At 42.3% G+C, this 26,329-nt stretch overlaps 1 protein-coding gene across 1 annotated transcript in view; it reads left to right on the top strand.

Moving 5' to 3' along the window:
* Positions 1–25,615, top strand: part of dcaf13 (ddb1 and cul4 associated factor 13) — a 128,481-nt gene extending 102,866 nt beyond the window's left edge. The window contains exons 10-11 of the mRNA XM_070888462.1: positions 15,430–15,593; positions 25,020–25,615. Of these exons, the coding sequence (XP_070744563.1) occupies positions 15,430–15,593; positions 25,020–25,107 (252 nt within the window). The 3' untranslated portion in view covers positions 25,108–25,615. The remainder of the gene's footprint in view (positions 1–15,429; positions 15,594–25,019) is intronic.
* The last annotated feature ends 714 nt before the right edge of the window (positions 25,616–26,329 follow it).

The raw sequence follows: 26,329 nt of genomic DNA, 5'->3' as shown, positions 1-26,329 counted from the left end.
AGATTTACTAGAATGGTACATGGGATGAAAGACTTCAGTTATATGGAGAAGCTGTGGTTGTTCTCCTTGGAGCAGAGAAAGTTAAGAGGGGATTTGATAGAGGTGTTCAAAGTCATGAATGATTTTGACAGTAAATAAGGAGAAACTGTTTCCAATGGCAGAAGGGTTGGTAATCAGAAGACACAGATTTATGGTGATTGGAATGAGGAAACATTTTTGTACACAGCGCGTTGTTGTGATCTGGAATGCACTGCCTGAAAGTGTGGTGGAAGTAGATTCAATAGTAACTTTCAAAGAGGAATTTGATAAATACTTGAAGGGATAAAATTGACAGGGCTATTAGGAGTGGGACTAACTGGATAGATGTGCTTTAGCTGGCACAGGCATTATGGGCCAAATGATCTCCTGCTGTGCTGTATCATTCTGTGGTTCTATGATATTAGAGATTTAACCATTTATATGCAAGTGCACAGCCAGGGGGGAAAGCGGGAGCAGGTAGGAAAGAACAAAAAGGAAGGTCTACGATAGGGTGGAGGGCAGGAGTGATTAAGTAACAAAAGCAGCGGAAAAGCGGGGTGGTAATGTCTGCGTCATCGCGCCAACCCTCTTCTCGATTTTCCTCGCTGCAATGCTCCATCTGGAAGGTGCCAGGAGAAGGGGAATGGGTGTTGAGTGTGATGAAAGAGTGTTGCAAAGGGAATGGTCCCGTCAATGCTGAATGGGGAGGCGAGGAAAAGATGTGTTGGCATCGTGCTGGAGTGACGGAAATGGTAGAGGATGATCCGTTGAATGTGGAGGCTGGAGGGGAGAACAAGAGGGACCCTATTGTGGTTCTAGGAGGGAGCGGAAGGGGTGAGGGCAGAAGTGCAGAAAATGGGACGGGCACGGTCACCCAGGTTGGTATGGGAGTCAGTGGGCTTATAGTTGATATTGGTGGACAGCCTATCACCAAAAATGGAGATAGAAAAGTCAAGGAAGGCAATGGAAGAATCCAGGATCGAAAATGTGAAGGCGAGTGAGGATTGGAAATTGGAAACAAAGTTGATAGTTTTCCAGTTCGGAGTAAGAGCAGGAAGCAGCAACTATGCAGTCATCAAGTTCTGGTAAAAGAGGTGAAGGACGGAACCTGAGTAGGACTCGAAAAAAGAGTGTTCCACGTACCCCACAAAAAGGCAGGCACATAGCTCGGATCCATACAGGTTCTCATAGCAACACCTTTTATTTGAAGGAAATGGGAAATTAAAGGAGATGTTCTTCAATGTAAGAACAAGTTCAACCAGGCTGGTGGTGGTGGATGGGGACTGGTTGAGCCTCTGTTCAAGGAAGATTGATGTACCTCCTCCTGATGAGTACAAAAAAGGCTTGCATGAGATGCATATTGTTTTCTTTATTTGCAAGGTTCGCTATTGTTGTAGTTGTTAAATACCTGTGGGGAATTATTAAAAGTTATTATGTGGTGTGCAGTTAACTTGATGTATGGTAGATAACCACAGTAATGTGCATATTGTGTTAATAGTGCAAAATTGGTATTTCCAAGAAAAATATTCACAAGCCAATTCATTATTAATAGTAAAAGGCAGAATGATTTTTGTAGCAGTAGAAAACACATAGACTAATTAATACCTGGGGGAAAGTTCACCTAAGAAGTCGTCAGCTGAGCTCAAAAGTTGAAACTCCACCCTATGGGCCCAAGTTTCTGCCCTCTAAGAGATGCGCCGATTTTCTGGAATAAAAAGCGCGGCGAAAACTTACCTTGTGATTCTGCGAGTTCCTCAGGACGTCTTCGTGCTCGGAATGGCGCAGCACAAGGGGTCGGGGGCGGAGCCAGGTCCCTGCGCTGAAAACAGGGCCGGGACCTCTGCACATGCGCGCTAGAGTGTGCGCGCATGTGCAGTAGCTCCTCGCTCCCGAGGCTGCGTGGGAGGGGCCCGAAGCACGCCGCCCCTGGCTGAATGAGCTCCCCGGGCGAAGATCGGACTCTGACCTCCCTCCCTCCCATCCAGCTCCCGCTCTTTCCCCCCCCCCCCTCCCCCCCTCCCCCTCCCATTCAGCCAGTCCCCCTCTGCCCCCCTGCTCTTCCCCCCCCCCCCCCACCGCACACCGTCGGTGGGGCCTGCCCGCCCGACATCTTGCTGGGGGCGGGCCCCACCCAAAGTCTTCGGCGGCCAGGCATCTGCGTCGTCGGCGGCAGGGCTTGTTCATCCTCCCCTCCTCTCTCTCCCTCCACCCCCACTCCTCTCTCTCTCTCCCCCTTTCCCCTCTCCCTCCCCATTTCCTCTCCCTCCCCACTTCCTCTCCCTCCCTCCTCTCCCCCCACCCCTCGCTGTCAGAGACACAGAGACACTGACAGAGGCAGAGACATTGACAGAGGCAGAGAGAGAGAGAGAGAGACACTTACAGAGGCAGAGAGAGAGACACTTTGGAGGCTCCGTCGCAGCACGCTGTTGGAGGGCTCCCGGTACTGCAGTCAGTGAATAGAAACATAATTTTTTATTATTTTCTTAATTTTTTTGATTGATTTATTGATTTATTTATCATTTATTATTGATGATGGCTCTATATTTGTAAAAGTGAAGTGTTTAATGTTTGTAACCCCCCCCCTCTTCCCCGCCCCCTCCCCTATCTCTCATTCCCTACGCCTGATTTATAAGTGTAAGCAAGGTTTTTCTGAGCGTACAAAAATCAACACTTACTCCATTCTAAGTTAGTTTGGTGTAGCTGCCTAAACTTGCAAAACAGATGTAAGGGCTGGGCACGCCCTCTTTTGGGGAAAAAAAATCTGTTCTAAAATGAAAATATTCTAACTCACTTGAACTGGAGCAAACTAAATGCTGAGAATTGCAATTTCTAAGATGCTCCATTCTAAACTAGTTGCTCCAAAAAAATAGGAGCAATTCAGGCCAAAACTTGAGTCCATTAACTCATAAGTTTTATATTTGTAAAACAATTTTTCTTTAATGCAATTGAGAGATGAAAAACAATATTGCAGGTAAAAAGTAATAATAGTGATGGTGACATTTGATCAAAATTATATGGCATCAGTAATTTAATCTGGATTTTTTGTGGTACTTATTAATAATATTGTAAATTTATTAAGCCATCACCCAGATATACAGTTTATTCCACAAGTATCCATGCTTGCTTACAGGACAGTTCTGTGGTGATGTATTTGTAGTTGTAGATGTTATGCACAGGAGCATATGGTGAAAGCTACAATTCAATGTTTGGTTGGATGCATTTTAATTACTGAGAATGAAATGTTGAGTTATGTTAAGTTAAGTGGACTCCCCAGATAAGCATTACTCGTGAATGAAGTTCTATTCCCATCTGTATACTACAGTTCTTCAAAAAGTGAAATACCCTCTTGATCTTTTATTTAAATTAACAAATGAAGTATTTCAGGCACATTGAACATTGGAATTAAACAATCACATTTTTAACTTTTGATAACCTACTAATAAACATTTCACTGTCTCATATCCTTCGGCCCATTTTCACTCAGCTGCTGTAAGACTTAACATTTTAAGAGTAAATTTAATTGCAATTAAAATGCAGTCTATTTAATTTCCTCTGTTTAGTGTCCAGGCTTTAAACATTTATTTAAAATCCTAAGTTGACAATACTTATTATTAATATGTTATGCCACTTATGGGAGCTGTATGCTGTAAGTAGCATGATTGGTTTTAAAATCACCAATATTGCATTTCTGCCATCAACAATTAAATAATTTTTTTTAAAAATAATTTTAAAATTTAAATTATTTTCTAGTAGGTTGCAGCTTTGCATTCCCAACCACCTATACCCTGAGGCATCAAAGTGCAGTGACAGACATGTTCAGCTAATGTTGGAATCTGTTATGTCACGAGAATATTTATTTTGTTATAAATTTTAAGTTACCCTCGTGAGACAGGCTATATTAGATTTCTATTTTTAAATAACATTTTGTACAAAACGTTCAATAGCAGTGAATAGTTTAACAATGTGAACTGTCCTCTGAGTTGCAACTGGCAGTATATACATTTCCTGAGAATGTGCCACACATGAACCAGTGCCAATGCTGTATTGTTATCACTGGACTTATTTAAGCTATCTGCTCGGCCCTCTACCACCACCAGCCTCGAAGGTGTGCCAACCCTCCCTCACCTGCAAAGCTCTGAAATTTTTCCGCTATCTTCCTCCCTTCAGTGCCCATCAGACTCCTATCAACTGAGACCCCCTCTGCCTGCTCCCTCAATACTCAAGAAACTTCCTCAGCCCAAAACTTTCTGATGATAGCGAGCTCCTTCAGGAATTATTTCCCCTCCTATAAAACGGCTGTCATCATCTCGCTGTTTAAAAATATCTTTGACCTCTACAGCATGTTCAATTAATGCCTCATCTTTAAGTGGTGTGCAGTTTTCCAACTTACATATTGCATTACATCGGTAGTGGGTAAAATGATGGAATCAATTATTAAGGATGTCATAGCAGCGCATTTGGAAAGAGGTGACATGATAAGTCTAAGTCAGCATGGATTTGTGAAAGGGAAATCATACTTGACAAAACTTCTGGAATTTTTTGAGGATGTTTCCAGTAGAGTGGACAAGGGAGAACCAGTTGATGTGATGTATTTGGACTTTCAGAAGGCTTTCGACAAGGTCCCACACAAGAGATTAATGTTCAAAGTTAAAGCACATGGGATTAGGGGTAGTGTGCTGACGTGGATTGAGAACTGGTTGGCAGACAGGAAGCAAGGAGTAGGAGTAAATGGGTACTTTTCAGAATGGCAGGCAGTGACTAGTGGGGTACCGCAAGTTCTGTGCTGGGGCCCCAGCTGTTCACATTGTACATTAATGATTTAGACGAGGGGATTAAATGTAGTATCTCCAAATTTGCGGATGACACTAAGTTGGGTGGCAGTGTGAGCTGCGAGGAGGATGCTATGAGGCTGCAGAGTGACTTGGATAGGTTAGGTGAGTGGGCAAATGCATGGCAGATGAAGTATAATGTGGATAAATGTGAGGTTATCCACTTTGGTGGTAAAAACAGAGAGACAGACTATTATCTGAATGGTGACAGATTAGGAAAAGGGGAGGTGCAACGGGACCTGGGTGTCATGGTACATCAGTCATTGAAGGTTGGCATGCAGGTACAGCAGGCGGTTAAGAAAGCAAATGGCATGTTGGCCTTCATAGCAAGAGGATTTGAGTACAGGGGCAGGGAGGTGTTACTACAGTTGTACAGGGCCTTGGTGAGGCCACACCTGGAGAATTGTGTACAGTTTTGGTCTCCTAACTTGAGGAAGGACATTCTTGCTATTGAGGGAGTGCAGCGAAGATTCACCAGACTGATTCCTGGGATGGTGGGACTGACCTATCAAGAAAGACTGGATCAACTGGGCTTGTATTCACTGGAGTTCAGAAGAATGAGAGGGGATCTCATAGAAACGTTTAAAATTCTGACGGGGTTAGACAGGTTCGATGCAGGAAGAATGTTCCCAATGTTGGGGAAGTCCAGAACCAGCGGTCACAGTCTAAGGATAAGGGGTAAGCCATTTAGGACCGAGATGAGGAGAAACTTCTTCACCCAGAGAGTGGTGAACCTGTGAAATTCTCTACCACAGAAAGTTGTTGAGGCCAATTCACTAAATATATTCAAAAAGAAGTTAGATATAGTCCATAATACGAGGGGGATCAAGGGGTATGGCGCGAAAGCAGGAATGGGGTACTGAAGTTGCATGTTAGCCATGAACTCATTGAATGGCGGTGCAGGCCCGAAGGGCCGAATGGCCTACTCCTGCACCTATTTTCTATGTTTCTATGTTTCTATCTGATGGAAGACTCAAAAATGGGTTAAATTTGGAAGCCAGAAAGTTTTGAACTATTCTATCTTCGCCTAAAGTGAAACTAATGCAGTACTTTAAATCCTGAAGTTTTCTAATTCTTCTCTTATCTGGAACTCCGTTATCCAGCACTACCCCTCGTCCGGCACCATTCTTGGCCACCGGGTGGTGCATGTGCAGAACTCCGACATGAACAAATTGAAGTTCTTCCTCGCTGCCGACTCCTGCAAATCGCTGGCCCGACCCTGCGATCCACCGCGCCCTCCCCCCACGATCTCTCTGCCGCACTCCCAGCCCCGATAGCCCCTTGCTCAGTACCTGTACCATCCAGTTTAACGTGACCGCCCCTCGTCCGGCAAAATCCCTTATCCAGCACAGGCCAGGTCCCGAGGGTGCCGGATAAGAGAGGTTCAACCTGTATCATGAAGTAGATTTATGATTTTTCTGTTTTTTTTTAAACCTTCAACTAACATCCATAGCCCATGTCCATGCTGTTGTACCTTAGCCTTGATCTCTCCAGGATTCTCCCTCCCCCAGTTGAAGTCCCTTACCCTAGCACAAATGCATGACCTAACTCCTCCCCCAGCCATAGATGGGGCATTGTGTAGGTCACAGATTGTAAACAGGTTTATTGGGTGACAGTGTCGTGACTTCTGGATTTCATCCACTCCAACATTGTCCCTGATGCACCGAGCTTTCCGAGAAAAGTGATTCATCTTCCCCGAGTTCCCTATCTCCCCCCTCTCTACCTAACATACCACTCCATGTGTCTCTCTCTTCCTCCCCTACCCCACCTCCGTGTGTGTCTCTTTCCCTCCTCACCCCCCCGCCCCCCGCCAATGTGTGTCTCTTTTCACTTCTTTCCGCCCCCCCGTGGGGTCCGGAGGACGCAGGTGCGGAAGTCATAGAAAAGTATTTGTACAAATAGTCACTCCGTTTATATAGCGTCTTTCACAATCTAAGGACGTCCCAAGGCATTGTAATGTAGGGAAATGCAGCAGCCAACTTGTGCACAGCCAGTTCTCACAAACAGTAATGAAATACATGACCAGGTGATCTGTTTTAGTGATGTTGGTTGAGTGATAAATATTGGCCAGTACGCCAGAAGAACTCCCCTGCCATGGGATCTTTTATGCCCATTCGAGAGGACAGGCAAAGCCTTGGTTTAACGTCTCATCCAAAAGACAGCACCTCCAACAGTGCAGCATTTCCTCAGTACTGCAGAGGTCAAGGGAATTCCAGAGCATAGGGCCTCGGCAGGTGAAGGCACATCTTCCAGTGGTGAGGTAAAAAGAGTGCGGACAGAGTCAGAGGAGCAGAGGTGTTGGGAAGAGTTGTGAAAACTGGAGGAAATTACAGCCGGAGAAGGATGAGGCCTTAAAGGATGTTAAACGCAAGGGTTAACATTTTAAATTTGAAGTGTTGGGGTTTCGGATGCCAGGAATGATGGGTGAGATGGAATTAGTGCAGGAGTTTGGATGAGCTGAAATTTACTGACGGTGAAGGATGGGAGGCTGGCCAAGACCATGTTGGAATTGTCAAGCTTATCAGCTGAGTTTATACTGCCAAATAAGCTGTTGTGAACTTTACAAATTGGAAAATGGAACTTTGCCATTAACTGCTTTGTAACAATATTTAGGCACTGAACTGCAATTGAATTTCTGAATGGTTTCAGCACAGCATGTCCCTCTCGAGTACCACCCCTCCCAAAGCAATTCTAACTTTTGTATTATTTCCTATTTATTCTGCTCTCTTCAAACCCCCAGCTATTTACATTCGTCCTCAAACAGTAAGAATGCTTCTTAGCCATTTGATTCATTGCTCCACAATCTGATGTGTGCTTAGAACATTTCTACAGAATTGAGAACATTCAGTGATTTCAGCAATTTTAGTTCAGAGCTAAATAACACTGAGCTGAAATATTGCCCACCTGGACTGGAGAGGGTTTGATTATTAGTCATTCAGAGTGTTTACATGCTCCTCTATTCCCTCCTTTGCCCACTACAGAACTACTAGGCCACGCACTTTCAATATTTCCTTTTGATCTTTTCATTTCTCTTCCCCCACCTCAGCCCGCAAATATTCTGTAATCTGTTAAGAGTATAAAAAAAATACTAATGTTCATTTGAGAAAGAGTGACCATAATATGGTGGAATTCTACATTAGGATGGAGAATGAAACAGTTAATTCAGAGACCATGGTCCAGAACTTAAAAGAAGGGTAACTTTGAAGGTATGAGGCGTGAATTTGCTAGAATAGATTGGCGAATGATACTTAAGGGGTTGACAGTGGATGGGCAATGGCAGACATTTAGAGACCGCACGGATGAACTACAACAATTGTACATCCTTGTCTGGCATAAAAATAAAAAAGGGAAGGTGGCTCAACCGTGGCTATCAAGGGAAATCAGGGATAGTATTAAAGCCAAGGAAGTGGCATACAAATTGGCCAGAAATAGCAGTGAACCCGGGGACTGGGAGAAATTTAGAACTCAGCAGAGGAGGACAAAGGGTTTGATTAGGGCAGGGAAAATAGAGTACGAGAGGAAGCTTGCAGGGAACATTAAGATGGACTGCAAAAGTTTCTATAGTTATGTAAAGAGAAAAAGGTTAGTAAAGACAAACGTAGGTCCTCTGCAGTCAGAATCAGGGGAAGTCATAACTGGGAACAAAGAAATGGCAGACCAATTGAACAAGTACTTTGGTTCAGTATTCACTAAGGAGGACACAAACAACCTTCCAGATATAAAAGGGGTCAGAGGGTCCAGTAAGAAGGAGGAACTGAGGGAAATCCTTATTAGTCAGGAAATTGTGTTGGTAAAATTGATCGGATTGAAGGCCGATAAATCCCCAGGGCCTGATGGACTGCATCCCAGAGTACTTAAGGAGGTGGCCTTGGAAATAGCGGATGCATTGACAGTCATTTTCCAACATTCCATAGACTCTGGATCAGTTCCTATGGAGTGGAGGGTAGCCAATGTAACCCCACTTTTTAAAAAAGGAGGGCGAGAGAAAACAGGGAATTATAGATCGGTCAGCCTGACATCGGCAGTGGGTAAAATGATGTAATCAATTATTAAGGATGTCATAGCAGCGCATTTGGAAAGAGGTGACATGATAGGTCCAAGTCAGCATGGATTTGTGAAAGGAAAATCATGCTTGACAAATCTTCTGGAATTTTTTGAGGATGTTTCCAGTAGAGTGGACAAGGGAGAACCAGTTGATGTGGTGCATTTGGACTTTCAGAAGGCTTTCGACAAGGTCCCACGCAAGAGATTAATGTGCAAGGTTAAAGCACATGGGATTGGGGGTAGTGTGCTGACGTGGATTGAGAACTGATTGGCAGACAGGAAGCAAAGAGTAGGAGTAAATGGGTACTTTTCAGAATGGCAGGCAGTGACTAATGGGGTACCACAAGGTTCTGTGCTGGAGCCCCAGCTGTTTACAATGTACATTAATGATTTAGACGAGGAGATTAAATGTAGTATCTCCAAATTTGCGGATGGCACTAAGTTGGATGACAGTGTGAGCTGTGAGGAGGATGCTATGAGGCTGCAGAGTGACTTGGATAGGTTAGGTGAGTGGGCAAATGCATGGCAGATGAAGTATAATGTGGATAAATGTGAGGTTATCCACTTTGGTGGTAAAAACAGAGAGACAGACTATTATCTGAATGGTGACAGATTAGGAAAAGGGGAGGTGCAACGAGACCTGGGTGTCATGGTACAACAGTCATTGAAGGTTGGCATGCAGGTACAGCAGACGGTTAAGAAAGCAAATGGCATGTTGGCCTTCATAGCAAGGGGCAGGGAGGTTTACTACAGTTGTACAGGGCCTTGGTGAGGCCACACCTGGAGTATTGTGTACAGTATTGGTCTCCTAACTTGAGGAAGGACATTCTTGCTATTGAGGGAGTGCAGCGAAGGTTCACCAGACTGATTCCCGGGATGGCGGGACTGACATATCAAGAAAGATTGGATCAACTGGGCTTGTATTCACTGGAGTTCAGAAAAATGAGAGGGGATCTCATAGAAATGTTTAAAATTCTGACGGGTTTAGACAGGTTCGATGCAGGAAGAATGTTCCCAATGTTGGGGAAGTTCAGAACCAGCGGTCACAATCTAAGGATAAGGGGTAAGCCATTTAGGACCGAGATGAGGAGAAACTTCTTCACCCAGAGAGTGGTGAACCTGTGGAATTCTCTACCACAGATAGTTGTTGAGGCCAATTCACTAAATATATTCAAAAAGGAGTTAGATATAGTCCATAATACGAGGGCGATCAAGGGGTATGGCGAGAAAGCAGGAATGGGGTACTGAAGTTGCATGTTCAGCCATGAACTCATTGAATGGCGGTGCAGGCTCGAAGGGCCGAATGGCCTACTCCTGCACCTATTTTCTATGTTTCTATGTTTCTATCTGATGGAAGAATCAAAAATGGGTTAAATTTGGTAGCCAGAAAGTTTTGAACTATTCTATCTTCGCCTGAAGTGAAACTAATGCAGTACTTTAAATTCTGAAGTTTTCTAATTCTTCTCTTATCTGGGACTCCGTTATCCAGCACTACCCCTCGTCCGGCACCATTCTTGGCCACCGGGTGGTGCATGTGCAGAACTCCGACATGAACAAATTGAAGTTCTTCCTCGCTGCCGACTCCTGCAAATCGCTGGCCCGACCCTGCGATCCACCGCGCCCTCCCCCCACGATCTCTCTGCCGCACTCCCAGCCCCGATAGCCCCTTGCTCAGTACCTGTACCATCCAATTTAACGTGACCGCCCCTCGTCCGGCAAAATCCCTTATCCAGCAAAGGCCAGGTCCCGAGGGTGCCGGATAAGAGAGGTTCAACCTGTATCATGAAGTAGATTTATGATTTTTAATGCATTCTGTTTTTTTTTAAACCTTCAACTAACATCCGTAGCCCATGTCCATGCTGTTGTACCTTAGCCTTGATCTCTCCAGGATTCTCCCTCCCCCAGTTGAAGTCCCTTACCCTAGCACAAATGCATGACCTAACTCCTCCCCCAGCCATAGATGGGGCATTGTGTAGGTCACAGATTGTAAACAGGTTTATTGGGTGACAGTGTCGTGACTTCTGGATTTCATCCACTCCAACATTGTCCCTGATGCACCGAGCTTTCCGAGAAAAGTGATTCATCTTCCCCGAGTTCCCTATCTCCCCCCTCTCTACCTAACATACCACTCCATGTGTCTCTCTCTTCCTCCCCTACCCCACCTCCGTGTGTGTCTCTTTCCCTCCTCACCCCCCGCCCCCCGCCAATGTGTGTCTCTTTTCATTTCTTTCCGCCCCCCCTGGAGTCCGGAGGACGCAGGTGCAGAAGTCATAGAAAAGTATTTGTACAAATAGTCACTCCGTTTATATAGCGTCTTTCACAATCTCAGGACGTCCCAAGGCATTGTAATGTAGGGAAATGCAGCAGCCAACTTGTGCACAGCCAGTTCTCACAAACAGTAATGAAATACATGACCAGGTGATCTGTTTTAGTGATGTTGGTTGAGTGATAAATATTGGCCAGTACGCCAGAAGAACTCCCCTGCCATGGGATCTTTTATGCCCATTCGAGAGGACAGGCAAAGCCTTGGTTTAACGTCTCATCCAAAAGACAGCACCTCCAACAGTGCAGCATTTCCTCAGTACTGCAGAGGTCAAGGGAATTCCAGAGCATAGGGCCTCGGCAGGTGAAGGCACATCTTCCAGTGGTGAGGTAAAAAGAGTGCGGACAGAGTCAGAGGAGCAGAGGTGTTGGGAAGAGTTGTGAAAACTGGAGGAAATTACAGCCGGAGAAGGATGAGGCCTTAAAGGATGTTAAACGCAAGGCTTAACATTTTAAATTTGAAGTGTTGGGGTTTCGGATGCCAAGAATGATGGGTGAGATGGAATTAGTGCAGGAGTTTGGATGAGCTGAAATTTACTGACGGTGAAGGATGGGAGGCTGGCCAAGACCACGTTGGAATTGTCAAGCTTATCAGCTGAGTTTATACTGCCAAATAAGCTGTTGTGAACTTTACAAATTGGAAAATGGAACTTTGCCATTAACTGCTTTGTAACAATATTTAGGCACTGAACTGCAATTGAATTTCTGAATGGTTTCAGCACAGCATGTCCCTCTCGAGTACCACCCCTCCCAAAGCAATTCTAACTTTTGTATTATTTCCTATTTATTCTGCTCTCTTCAAACCCCCAGCTATTTACATTCGTCCTCAAACAGTAAGAATGCTTCTTAGCCATTTGATTCATTGCTCCATAATTTGATGTGTGCTTAGAACATTTCTACAGAATTGGGAACATTCAGTGATTTCAGCAATTTTAGTTCAGAGCTAAATAACACTGAGCTGAAATATTGCCCACCTGGACTGGAGAGGGTTTGATTATTAGTCATTCAGAGTGTTTACATGGTCCTCTATTCCCTCCTTTGCCTCCTGTGGCAACAGTAGCCCACTACAGAACTACTGGGCCACGCACTTTCAATATTTCCTTTTGATCTTTTCATTTCTCTTCCCCCACCTCAGCCCGCAAATATTCTGTAATCTGTTACGAGTATAAAAAAAATACTAATGTTCATTTGAGAAAGAGTGACCATAATATGGTGGAATTCTACATTAGGATGGAGAATGAAACAGTTAATTCAGAGACCATGGTCCAGAACTTAAAGAAGGGTAACTTTGAAGGTATGAGGCGTGAATTTGCTAGAATAGATTGGCGAATGATACTTAAGGGGTTGACAGTGGATGGGCAATGGCAGACATTTAGAGACCGCACGGATGAACTACAACAATTGTACATCCTTGTCTGGCGTAAAAATAAAAAAGGGAAGGTGGCTCAACCGTGGCTATCAAGGGAAATCAGGGATAGTATTAAAGCCAAGGAAGTGGCATACAAATTGGCCAGAAATAGCAGTGAACCCGGGGACTGGGAGAAATTTAGAACTCAGCAGAGGAGGACAAAGGGTTTGATTAGGGCAGGGAAAATAGAGTACGAGAGGAAGCTTGCAGGGAACATTAAGATGGACTGCAAAAGTTTGTATAGATATGTAAAGAGAAAAAGGTTAGTAAAGACAAACGTAGGTCCTCTGCAGTCAGAATCAGGGGAAGTCATAACTGGGAACAAAGATATGGCAGACCAATTGAACAAGTACTTTGGTTCAGTATTCACTAAGGAGGACACAAACAACCTTCCAGATATAAAAGGGGTCAGAGGGTCCAGTAAGAAGGAGGAACTGAGGGAAATCCTTATTAGTCAGGAAATTGTGTTGGTGAAATTGATGGGATTGAAGGCCGATAAATCCCCAGGGCCTGATGGACTGCATCCCAGAGTACTTAAGGAGGTGGCCTTGGAAATAGCGGATGCATTGACAGTCATTTTCCAACATTCCATAGACTCTGGATCAGTTCCTATGGAGTGGAAGGTATCCAATGTAACCCCACTTTTTAAAAAGGAGGGAGAGAGAAAACAGGGAATTATAGATCGGTCAGCCTGACATCGGCAGTTGGTAAAATGATGGAATCAATTATTAAGGATGTCATAGCAACGCATTTGGAAAAAGGTGACATGATAGGTCCAAGTCAGCATGGATTTGTGAAAGGAAAATCATGCTTGACAAATCTTCTGGAATTTTTTGAGGATGTTTCCAGTAGAGTGGACAAGGGAGAACCAGTTGATGTGGTGTATTTGGACCTTCAGAAGGCTTTCGACAAGGTCCCACACAAGGGATTAATATGCAAAGTTAAAGAACATGGGATTAGGGGTAGTGTGCTGACGTGGATTGAGAACTGATTGGCAGACAGGAAGCAAAGAGTAGGAGTAAATGGGTACTTTTCAGAATGGCAGGCAGTGACTAATGGGGTACCACAAGGTTCTGTGCTGGGGCCCCAGCTGTTTACATTGTACATAAATGATTTAGACGAGGGGATTAAATGTAGTATCTCCAAATTTGTGGATGACACTAAGTTGGGTGGCAGTGCGAGCTGCGAGGAGGATGCTATGAGGCTGCAGAGTGACTTGGATAGGTTAGGTGAGTGGGCAAATGCATGGCAGATGAAGTATAATGTGGATAAATGTGAGGTTATCCACTTTGGTGGTAAAAACAGAGAGACAGACTATTATCTGAATGGTGACAGATTAGGAAAAGGGGAGGTGCAACGAGACCTGGGTGTCATGGTACAACAGTCATTGAAGGTTGGCATGCAGGTACAGCAGGCGGTTAAGAAAGCAAATGGCATGTTGGCCTTCATAGCAAGGGGATTTGAATACAGGGGCAGGGAGGTGTTGCTACAGTTGTACAGGGTCTTGGTGAGGCCACACCTGGAGTATTGTGTACAGTATTGGTCTCCTAACTTGAGGAAGGACATTCTTGCTATTGAGGGAGTGCAGCGAACGTTCACCAGACTTATTCCCGGGATGGTGGGACTGACATATTAAGAAAGACTGGATCAACTGGGCTTGTATTCACTGGAGTTCAGAAAAATGAGAGGGGATCTCATAGAAATGTTTAAAATTCTGACGGGTTTAGACAGGTTAGATACAGGAAGAATGTTCCCAATGTTGGGGAAGTCCAGAACCAGGGGTCACAGTCTGAGGATAAGGGGTAAGCCATTTAGGACCGAGATGAGGAGAAACTTCTTCACCCAGAGAGTGGTGAACCTGTGGAATTCTCTACCACAGAAAGTTGTTGAGGCCAATTCACTAAATATATTCAAAAAGGAGTTCGATGTAGTCCTTACTACTCGGGGGATCAAGGGGTATGGCGAGAAAGCAGGAATGGGGTACTGAAGTTGCATGTTCAGTCATGAACTCATTGAGGCTCGAAGGGCCGAATGGCCTAATCCTGCACCTATTTTCTATGTTTATATGATGAATCGCTCATTCAAATTTCATCTGTGTGAATACATCAGTGTGCCACTGTCGCCTATTTCGGCTGCAGTTCATTTTATCAATGTATCTTTTTAATTTTCTCATACGTGACAAATTCCAAGTGGTTCCTTTTAAACTACCCTTTATAAAACTGAAGACTTAAGAGATTTTGCTTTTTTTTTGTTCTTAGATTTTTGTTTAACTTTTTTCAATCATTTTGTTTGTTTGGACTATGTAAAGCGTAAAGTACTGCCCTGGCACTTCACCATTTTAATTGTTTTTTACATAACTGTTATGGGGAAAGGGCAAGGCATAATAATTTTATTTTAAAATGCTTCCTTTATAGTTACACAATTATATGCTGTTGCTGTTTAACTTTGATTAGACATCCTTACAGTCAAAACACTTCAAGTTCATTTCTTTGGTTCAGTTTGTATTCCAGCTTTTCTGTTAAGATTTGCTTTTACTGGTTTTAATCCAAATAACAAATAACCAAAGTGTGCTACCATGGGAAAATGTTTAGACTTTGAATTATGATGTTACTAAAGTACTAAATAATATTTCATATTGATTGTTGTATAGCAAGGAATATTAATGCTGATAAATATTAGTAATTTAAAAAAATTAAATAAAAGTTGTCAGTGTAGAAGGGACATGAAGAATGTAACTGTATTTTGTGTTCTTGAATAATGTAATTAAAGTCTTTAGATGCATTAATACCATTCATTTTGCTGCTTCAGCTTGCACCAAGAGAGAAGGCTTCTTTGAACTACAACCAGAAACTTCAAGAAAAATTCCAGCACCATCCTCACATTAAACGTATAGCCCGTCACCGTCATTTGCCTAAAATGATTTACAACCAGTCCAAGGAACTCCGCATCATGAGGGAAGCACGACGCAGAAAGTATGTTTCAATTAACTATCCTGTGACACAACACCCTATATATAATATTTTCTATTATTAAGTCTTATTTTAATTAAAATTTCATTCAGAATTTGTAGAAGTAACCAAAATATTCAGACAAATCTACAGTTCAAAAATTAGGCTACACTATAGCCTGACTGGATGTGCCTTTGTTATTTGACGAATAAGATCTTGGGGCTTCCACTGTAATATACTTCAGAGGAGTAAAATATTAGTTTGGATCCACAACAACCCACCTGGTGTGTTTCCAATAGCTCCGGTGATGGCAAGTAGCTGAGAAATGCTTCATATAGAGAAAAATAGTTCATCATCCCATCCACTCTTGCAAATCATCCAAGAACTAGTTACAGAGTGACACTAACCGCAACTAGGGAACTAATCTTGGAATGAGCCATAGTTTATTTAGATCTCTGTAACCGCAGAACAATATTTTTGCATTTTTTAGTCTGTATTTCTACAAGCTTTACAATAAATCAGAATTCTGTACAGTGTTGTACCATTGGCCGGCTCAGTAATAAATGAACTGATTTGAGCATATTATAATCAATTCGGTACAGATCTACATTTTACTTTCGTGTCACATCTGTAACTGAAATTGAGAGTGAATATATTGAGTAAAATGAGAATTACAGTAGTGTTGGATAAGTTTTAAATTGGCAATACTAAAAGGGTGTAATAGAAAAATAAAACTAGTGCTTGTAGGTGACCAGTCTGGAACCAGCCTATCTCAAAGTGTTCTTCAAGATTATACCACTTTTGGTGGTGACTTTAAGATCATAAAGCTCAGAGCAATACAGATTTTAAAAATGCAAAAATGTTATTTTTCAGTTGCATTGGTGGCTCATTCCAAGAATCGATTCCCTAGTTGCTGTTTGTGTTACTCTGTAACCAGCTCTTGGGTGCTGTGTAAGAGTGGATTAGATGATCAAACACACAAACACAAGTGTTTTGACATTCGGCTTGAGCCTTTGTGCATGATCCCAAGACATGATTTTTATTTTATGAACTACAAGCTTTGTCTTGCTTACATTTCTTGGGTTGAATGGTCCATTATGTTTAGATATTGTGACTGAAACAAGAATGGAACACTTCTTTTCTTTCCCATTTTTCTCCTTGTCTTCGACCCAGAAGCTATGTACTCCTCACTGGGGTACGGTTCCAAGTACTGGATAGCCATCAGAAGAGGGATTCCTAGCTAATGTTCTCTTTTCTGGTCCCAATGGCACTGAGGCCAACAGTAGTGCTCCAACCACTGCCCTGACTGAGTTTGCTTAATCTCAGTGCAGACTGGGCTTTAAACATGGAATACGCCTGGTCTGTATGGATCGGCAAATCACAGGACAAATCTAAGCCATTGTAAGTAGTTTTGCCCTTGGTGGTTTCGATGAGATGTGTGTGTGCATGTATGTATAAATGTGTATTAATACATATGTGATAGATATGTTAATATATAGAGGTGTTAATTTGGACTTTGGGAGTATGCCTGGTTTAACTTTAAAGATGTTGGATTCTCATAGGATTGCCTGAATTTCTAACATCACAAACTAAATGGAGCATAGACGAGGTGGGCGTTAACCTAAAAACAATTCAATTAAAAAGGATCCATGGAACAAAAACTAGGATAAACTGTATGAAAATTAACAGAATACAGCCTTTAGTGCTTTGGAATCCTGTGATAAGCTAAATTACATTGAACTGTCCAACCAATAGGTTTCACTTCAGGAAATAATGGTGGCAAATAGATGTTCTTCCTGAACTATAATGCAACCTATTTCTGAGTGAAAAGCTGCAACTCAGTACCATCACTTCTTCCTGTTACATAATGCAATCAACTGCAAGCTCTTTCATCTCAAAAGCTGGCCAATCCTTTTCATGGTGCAAGGATTCGGCGAAAACATCGACAGCAAAAGCATAACATTTTGGACTTTAAGTTTTGGACACATTTTCTGTTACTGCAGAGAAGCAGACAGCATAACTTGGGACAGGTCCAAACATATTCCACAGGAATACACATCAGGTGGGCAGGGATGGGTCGACGGCTGAATACAGGAAAACATCGCAGGAAGGAACCTAATAGAGGACCCTTTTTGTCATGTAATGGGAACCCATCAGGAAGATTGGTCGGTGCTCAAGATAAAAGGAAGCTTTCCGGCCACCCAGACTTGTTGGAGTCTTGTCCTCAGGAACAACCAGTTGATAAAGACACCAGCCAAAAAGGTGTTTCATTTGCTTCTTAGTTGTACTGCCTCAGGCGAAGAACTAACTTTTGGCGCAAGAAGAAGCATTTTTGCAGGTATAAGAGAGGCAGTTTTGGCTGCCATTTCTCTCTCTCTCTTCTATGCTTGCTTGCTTCATTCAACGTACTCAAAGACCGAGCACTCCGCCTGGGATGGAGAGAAGAAACACCATCTACGAGCAAAGAGAGCCTCGCTCATTGGGAGAAGCAGCGAGTATAACTGGTGAGCAGTATCCCAGCCCACCGCATAGTGTGAAGGGATGTCGTGTGTCCCAACCAAGCCTTAGGGGTTTAATGGGGAGGTTTTTGCACGGATCATAGGCGTACGCAGAGTCTGTTGGACAGATTCGGTGGTGACCTATCAAACCAAGGGGTGTTTTAGTCGTGGGTACTTCGCGTTAGCGGCCTGTTTAGACGGAGCAGGGTTGTGTGTTGTACTGTTTGTCTGTTTTACACCACCAGGGTGTGTTTTACTGGGTACAGGTGTGTGCTTTAACTTGAATAAAAGCATTGAGACGGTTGAGACCAAAAGATCTGGCTATAACTGTGTATTTCTGTTCACTACTATAATTCCGGTGTCTAGAACTGTTGTACGGGACCTGTTTGGACCTGTCCCAAGTTATGCTGTCTGCTTCTCTGCAGTAACGGAAAATGTGTCCAAAACTTAAAGTCCAAAATGTTATGCTTTTGCTGTCGATGTTTTCGCCGAATCCTTGCACCATGAAAAGGATTGGCCAGCTTTTGAGATGAAAGAGCTTGCAGTTGATTGCATTATGTAACAGGAAGAAGTGATGGTACTGAGTTGCAGCTTTTCACTCAGAAATAGATTGCATTATAGTTCAGGAAGAACATCTATTTGCCACCATTATTTCCTGAAGTGAAACTTATTGGTTGGACAGTTCGATGTAATTTACTTATCACAGGATTCCAAAGTACTAAATGCCTTATTCTGTTCATTTTCGTACAGTTTATCCTAGTTTTTGTTCCATGGATCCTTTTTAATTGAATTGTTTTTAGTTTAACGCCCACCTCATCTAGATCCATTTAGTTTGTGATGTTAGGATTGCCTGAATTTCTATGAGAATCCAACATCTTTAAAGTTAAACCTGGCATACTCCCAAAGTCCAAATTAACACCTCTATATATTAACATACCTATCACATATATATTAATACACATTTATACATACATGCACACACACATCTATCAAGCAGTTGTCGCTCCTCTTCCCTCTGTGCCAGCTTGAAAAACCTATGTTAGTATTAATCAGGCATTCATAAGCCAAAGGAAAGCGTGATGTTGGATTTATCGGATATATCCTGAGATTTGTTACAACAGTAAATAAGATTTTAGATACTAGTAATCTAAATTGAATAGGCAATTCAATAGCTCCTGTGTCTTTGAATTAGCATATCAATACTTAGTTACATAAAAACATAAGAATTAGGAGATGGGCTGTTCCAGACTGGTCACCTAAACCATAGGGCCCCTTGAGCCTGCTCCACCATTCAATAAGGTCATAGCTGATCTTCAACTCCAACTGCACTTTCCCACCTGATCCCCATATTCCTTGATTCTCCTAGAGTCTAAAAACCTATCTATCTCAGCCTTGAATATACTCAACGATTCAGCATTTACAGCCCTTTGAGGTAGAGAATTCAAAAGATTCACAACCCTCTTGAGTGAAGAAATCCCTGCTCATCTCAGTCTTAAATGGCTGAACCCCTTACCCTGAGACTCGGCACCCTAGTTTCAGAATCTCTAGCCAAGGGAAGCAACTTCTCAGCATCTACCCTGTTAATCCCCCTCAGAATCTCATCCCAGGAATCAAATTCTATCAGTTTCTTTCCTCACCCACACAAATATTAATTCAGCAGAACCCCATGTTTGGTGTGACCATATCAGTCTTTATTTCATCGATGTAACTATTTGTACTGCGTTTTTTTTGCGCATGCATCTGTCAAGCTCCGTGCCCCCATGTGGTGTCTGTCAAGCTCTGACCCCCGGCCCCGAATCATTCACTCCACGTGGTACCGAGAAGCAGGACCTGAGGCCTGAGACTGCTGACCTGATCTCGACAGGGGGCCGAGAGAAGCGGCGGGAGACTGAGAGGGATAGAGAGAGAGAGAGACTGGGGGAGGGAGAGAGTGGCTGGGGGGGATCGGAGGGGAGAGGGGGAACTCTGGGAAGACTGATCACGTTCTTCCAACCCCCTACAAGGGACATCGTTGGATGAAATCCAGAAGTCACAACACTGTCACTATTCACTTCATACCCAATAAACCTGTTAACAATCCATACACAATGCCCCATCTATGGTTGGGGGGAGCGGGGGGTGGAGGGGGTGTAAGGAGGGACTTTGGCTGGGAGAGGGATGCACTTGCACTGTGGTAAGGCATTTCAGCTGGGGGAGGCATGCACCTGCGTGGAGGTGAGGCACTTCGGCTGGGGGAGGCATACACTTGACCTGGGGTAAGGCACTTCGGATGGGGGGAGGATGCACTTGGACTAGGGTAAGGCACTTTGGCTAACCCTTGCTGTCTTCTGGGAGCTCTGTCCTCTGTCGCTTCAGGAAGTCAAAGTGGATCGAGTTACAATTTGCAAAATCAGTGAGACCTTGGGATGGGTGGTTCCAGTTACACATTCCAGTGAAACTTCAAGGTGTGGCTTATCATCCAAGGGGATCAATCATAGACAAAGGGTGGAGCATGGCGTCCATTTTGGCTGTACAAATAAGCGCGTCTTTATTTTATTGGCTTTCAACTAGTCGCAAAAACCTCTTGAAATCTTGGTTTCCGCTCCCACCTCAAATGGTCAGTCTGGTCCCAGTAGGTAGAAAAATAAGGTATACAACATTTAGATAAATTAAGGCCAAATTGCAATACTAAAGTTTAAAAAAAAATATTACCTCGAGTGGCATAACATTTTTTAGCACAGAAATGGGCCAACAGGTCTATGCTGTTGTTTATGCTCCAAATGAGCTTCTCCCCACCTTGCTTCATCTAATCCCATCAACATACCCTTCTAGTCCTTTCTCCCTCATGTACTTATCTACCTTCAATGCATCTATGCTATTTGTCTGAATCACTCCATGTGGTAGCAAGTTCCACATTTACACCACTCTGAGTAAAGAAGTTTCTCCTAAATTGATTATTGGATTTATTATTGACTATCTTATATTTATAGCCACTAGTTTAGGACACCCCCACAAATGGAAATATCTTTTCTACATCTACCCTATCGAATCCCTTCATAATTTCAAAGACCTCTATCAAATCACCTCTAAGTCTCTAGAGGAAAAAAAGCACCAGCCTGTTTCATATGACAAAGGAAAAAAATATCTCAATGGAGAGAGAGGGGAACAACATAGAAAGCAAAATTTTACATTTTTAATACTTTATATACAAGAGCTGATTTTTATGAATGCATTCCCATTGAATGCAAAATCATATCTATAGTTTTTAACTGTACTTAAGGTTTGGGGTTAATACAGTAATCCATTCCTGATTTGTGTGTAGCTTTATTACACTGGGACATTGAAACAATTATTACAGTAACAGCTGAAAAGCTACAAAACTGGATAGTCCACAGAGCTTAAAATTGCTACTGCATCTCCTAGCTGTCAAAGGGTTAATAATAGTAAAGATCGGATTCCTGCTTCATATCCAGGATCTGGAATTTGTATTTCCTAATGTTACTTCCTTGCTGCAAATAAAAACAGGAAATGCTGGAAATACAGCACGGGAACATTAGCGCCTGAAAAGAGAGTGGATGGGTTAACATTTTGGGTCCTTACCCTTTGATAAAGCTGCAAATTAAAAGATCAGTATTCTCCTTTTATTGGGATGAGCATATGGAGGAAGCCAGGCAGAATTCTTGAATCAGGAATGATTACTCCTGGTAGAGAGACAGTTAATGGGTTTAATCACTTATCAACAGATTTTTTTAAAAGCTGTGAAAAAGTGATATGAAAAGATCATCTCCATGAAACATAGAAAATAGGTGCAGGAGTAGGCCATTCGGTCCTTCGAGCCTGCACCCCATTCAATGAGTTCATGGCTGAACATGCAACTTCAGTATCCCATTCCTGCTTTCTCTCCCTACCCCTTGATCCCTTTAGCCGTAAGGGCCACATCTAACTCCTTTTTGAATATATCTAATGAACTGGCCTCAACAACTTTCTGTGGTACAGAATTCCACAGGTTCACAATTCTCTTGAGTGAAGAAGTTTCTCCTCATCTCGGTTCTAAATGGCTTACCCCTTATCCTTAGACTGTGACTCCTGGTTCTAGACTTCCCCAACATCGGGAACATTCTTCCTGCATCCAACCTGTCCAATCCCGTCAGAATTTTATGTTTTTATGAGATCCCTTCTCATTCTTCTAAATTTCAGTGAATATAAGCCTAGTCGATCAACTCTTTCTTGCGTCAGTCCTGCCATCCCGGGAATCAGTCTAGTGAACCTTCGCTGCACTCCCTCAATAGCAAGAATGTCCTTCCTCAGATTAGGAGACCAAAACTGTACACAATATTCAAGGTGTGGCCTCACCAAGGCCCTGTACAACTGCAGTAAGACCTCCCTGCTCCTATACTCAAATCCTCTCACTATGAAGGCCAACATGCCATTTGCCGCCTTCACCGCCTGCTGTACCTGCATGCCAACTTTCAATGACTGATGTACCATGACACCCAGGTCTCGTTACACCTCCCCTTTTCCTAATCTGTCCCCATTCAGATAATCTGCCTTCCTGTTTTTGCCACCACATTGGATAACCTCACATTTATCTATATTATACTACATCTGCCATGCATTTGCCCACTTACCTAACCTGTCCAAGTCACCCTGCAGCCTCTTAGCATCCTTTTCACAGCTCTCACTGCCACCCAGCTTAGTGTCATCTGCAAACTTGGAGATATTACATTCAATTCCTTCATCCAAATCATTAATGTATATTGTAAATAGCTGGGGTCCCAACACTGAACCTTGCGGTACCTCACTAGGCACTGCCTGCCATTCTGAAAAGGACTGATTTATTCCTACTCTTTGCTTCCTGTTTGCCAACCAGTTCTCTATCCGCGTCAGTGCATTACCCCCAATACCATGTGCTTTAATTTTGCACACTAATCTCTTGTGTGGGACCTTGTCAAAAGCCTTTTGAAAGTCCAAATACACCACAGCCACTGGGTTTTCCCTTGTCCACTCTACTAGTTACATCCTCAAAAAATTCTAGAAGATTTGTCATGCATGATTTCCCTTTCACCGATCCTGTCACTGCTTTCCAAATGCATCGTTAATAATTGATTCCAATATTTTCCCCACTACCGATGTCAGGCTAATAATTCTCTGTTTTCTCTCCCTCCTTTTTTAAAAAGTGGGGTGACATTAGCTACCCTCCAATCCATAGGAACTGATCCAGAATCTATAGAATGTTGGAAAATGACCACCAATGCATCCATTATTTCTAGGGCCACTCCCTTAAGTATTCTGGAATGCAGACTATCAGGCCCTGGGGATATATCGGCCTTCAATCCCATCAATTTCCCTAACACAACTCCCTAGTATTTTTGGAAGGTTATTTGTGTCTTCCTTAGTGAAGACCGAACCAAAGTATTTGTTCAATTGGTCTGCCATTTCTTTGTTCCAATTATAAATTCACCTGATTCTGACTGCAAGGGACCTACATTTGTCTTCACTAATCTTTTTCTCTTCACATACCTATAGAAGCTTTTGCAGTCAGTTTTTATGTTCCCTGTAAGCTTCCTCTCGTACTCTATTTTCCCCCTCCTAATTAAACCCTTTGTCCTCTGCTGAATTCTAAATTTATCCTAGTCCTTGGGTTTGCTGCTTTTTCTGGCCAATTTATATGCCTCTTCTTTGGTTTTAACACTATTCCTAATTTTCTTTGTTAGCCACGGTTACGCCACCTTCCCAGTTTTATTTTTACGCCAGACAGGGATGTATAATTGTTGAAGTTCATCCATGTGATCTTTAAATGTCTGCCATTGCCTATCCACCGTCAACCCTTTAAGTATCATTTGCCAGTCAATCCTAGCCAATTCACGTCTCATACCATCGAAGTTACCTTTCTTTACGTTCAGGACCCTAGTGTCTGAGTTAACTGTGTCACTCTCCATCTTAATGAAGAATTCTACCATATTATGGTCACTCTTCTCCAAGGTGCCTCGCACAACAAGATTACTAATTAATCCTCCCTAGTACAGATATTAAAAGAACAAGAGAGCAGGAAATGGTTCGACGCAGAGACATGTTACAGGGAAAAAAGCACAGAGTTCGAAAGAAACTTTCAAAATAAGGGTGGGTGCAGTGGTAGTTGGATAGCAGAAATGGATGAAGAAAATGGGAGAAATGGCTAAATTCACTGTTTAGATCATGTGGCTCCAGAGTCGTCGCGAAAAAGAGACATTTTGTGGGAAACCTGGTGGGGGGGGTGGGTACTGAAATGACAAACAACAGGGAAGTCCGAAAATTGCTTTTTTTTTCATTTTTTGTGAACACTTTGTTTATTAGTAGTTATAAAAAATATTGGAGATGGGAAGAAAGGCTGTTTGACTGGATGGAGTAGTTGGCGGGTGGAGATCATGTGATCAAACCTCAACGAATAAATCCAACCAAATTTGACGACCCTAGTTTAGGAAGAAGAGAAAAGAATGTGTCGGTAGCATGTGTGAGAAGGGAGACAATATGAGCGCTCCGGCAAGGAAAATGGGGCAGACATAGTCACGGGTCCTGTCGCCCACAGGAGAAAGGACATTTCAGAAGCTGTGGTACAGAAAGTGGAGTCATCAAAGCACATACAATGGAGATCGAGCCATTGGGAGAAAGGGATATGGTCTTTACAGGAAGAGAGGTGAAAAAGGAATAACTGGGCTTGTAATAAATGTCTGGAAAGCCCTCACAACCCTTCTGCATGCCTGTCTTTTCTGGGAATTCTTTTTTTTGTTGTAAAAGGCATTTTGGTCAATTTTGAGACAACTTAATGTTTTTTTGTTTTAGCTGACAAATTGAGTCGGTTAATGACTTGTGTGTACGATTTTTGACTTTTAAAGAGAAGATGCCACAATTAACAGTAGACATGAAATATGTTCATGTTTAAATAAGTATTTAACCAAATAAGCATACCACATTACAAATTATTTTTTTCTTTCAGGGAACAGAATCGCCGCAAGCACAGCAAACCAGGATCCACCCCATTTGTCTCCGAGAAGAAGAAGCATATTGTGGCTGTGGTGAAATAGTTATTCTGTCAGTGAGGACAGAGTATCTTAATTATTGGGCAATATTTCAGAATTGAACTTCAGCAAAATTAGATGGAGTTACAAAAATCCAAACCATTTCGCCTAAGATTTAAAAATATTTTTTCAGAAGCTGATTAAGATAAACATTTGAAATATAACTTCAGTAAGAATTTTATGTATCACATGCTTTCATGGACATTAACTTTTCTGAAAATAATTTATCATAGCAGTGCACTGCATGGAACTAAAATTATGCCAACTATCTAGTAACTGAGATATGCTTTACGTTTTTGAAGCCTCGGTGTTCATTAAACACTTTAAATGCTAATCCCACGCATTAATGGTGAAAATATTGAAGTATTGAGTCAATACAATTTGAAGAAGTTAGTTTACATTCTAAAAATGACATGATTGATTGTAAAAAATAAAAATTGTATATCTATAAACTGGATTTTTTTTTAAATGTGCATTCAACAAATAAACTTGGAGAACATCAGTTTAAATTTTTTTCATGATTTAAGTGGTTAAAAATAAATAAATATGTAAGTCAAGTATTCGATTCTTAGTGTTTGGAATAATTGATCATTCTACCCTTTCTAGACCTCATTTTAATTGTTTCAATTTATCAAAATTCAGATATTGGGCTTGTGATCACCACATTAATTTCATACACATACACAACACATTTAATAAATCTATTAATTGTTATGGATTATATTGCCTTTAACATTACCACTATTTTGAGAAGATTTTTATGGAAATAAAAAAAAGTTTGCTTGTTAACTGGCAATGCATAATTTGCACTGTGATGCACTCCTGGGAGGCAAGTAAATTAATCACAGACAAAACCTCGAACATTAATCTTTCTGATGTTTCCCTTCTACCCCCTCCCCCAAGGTAATCAAGTAAAAACTTCTGGGTATTAACCTAATAGTGCAATCTACATGAACAAACACTGATCAGTTTTATTCCAAGTCCCAGCAAGTCTGAAATTATGACCCTAGATTTTCCACTGACACCATTGCAGCAGTATCAGTCGTGCAGCCAGTAGTGGAAAATATATTTCATTTAAGTATTCTTTCGGGGTAGGGATGTTCTGCACCCTATTTTCAGGCATGCAGTAAGTCATTTCTAAAGAAAGCTCATAAAAAATGGCTGTAACACATTCAAAGGGCACAGGCAAGTTCTTTGATTCTGCAATATTTTGGGAATTCTTTTTGAC

The sequence above is a fragment of the Pristiophorus japonicus genome, chromosome 1 (assembly GCF_044704955.1).
Source record: "Pristiophorus japonicus isolate sPriJap1 chromosome 1, sPriJap1.hap1, whole genome shotgun sequence".
In the NCBI taxonomy this organism is placed as follows: domain Eukaryota; kingdom Metazoa; phylum Chordata; class Chondrichthyes; family Pristiophoridae; genus Pristiophorus; species Pristiophorus japonicus.
This window is presented reverse-complemented; position numbering and strand designations above follow the sequence as displayed.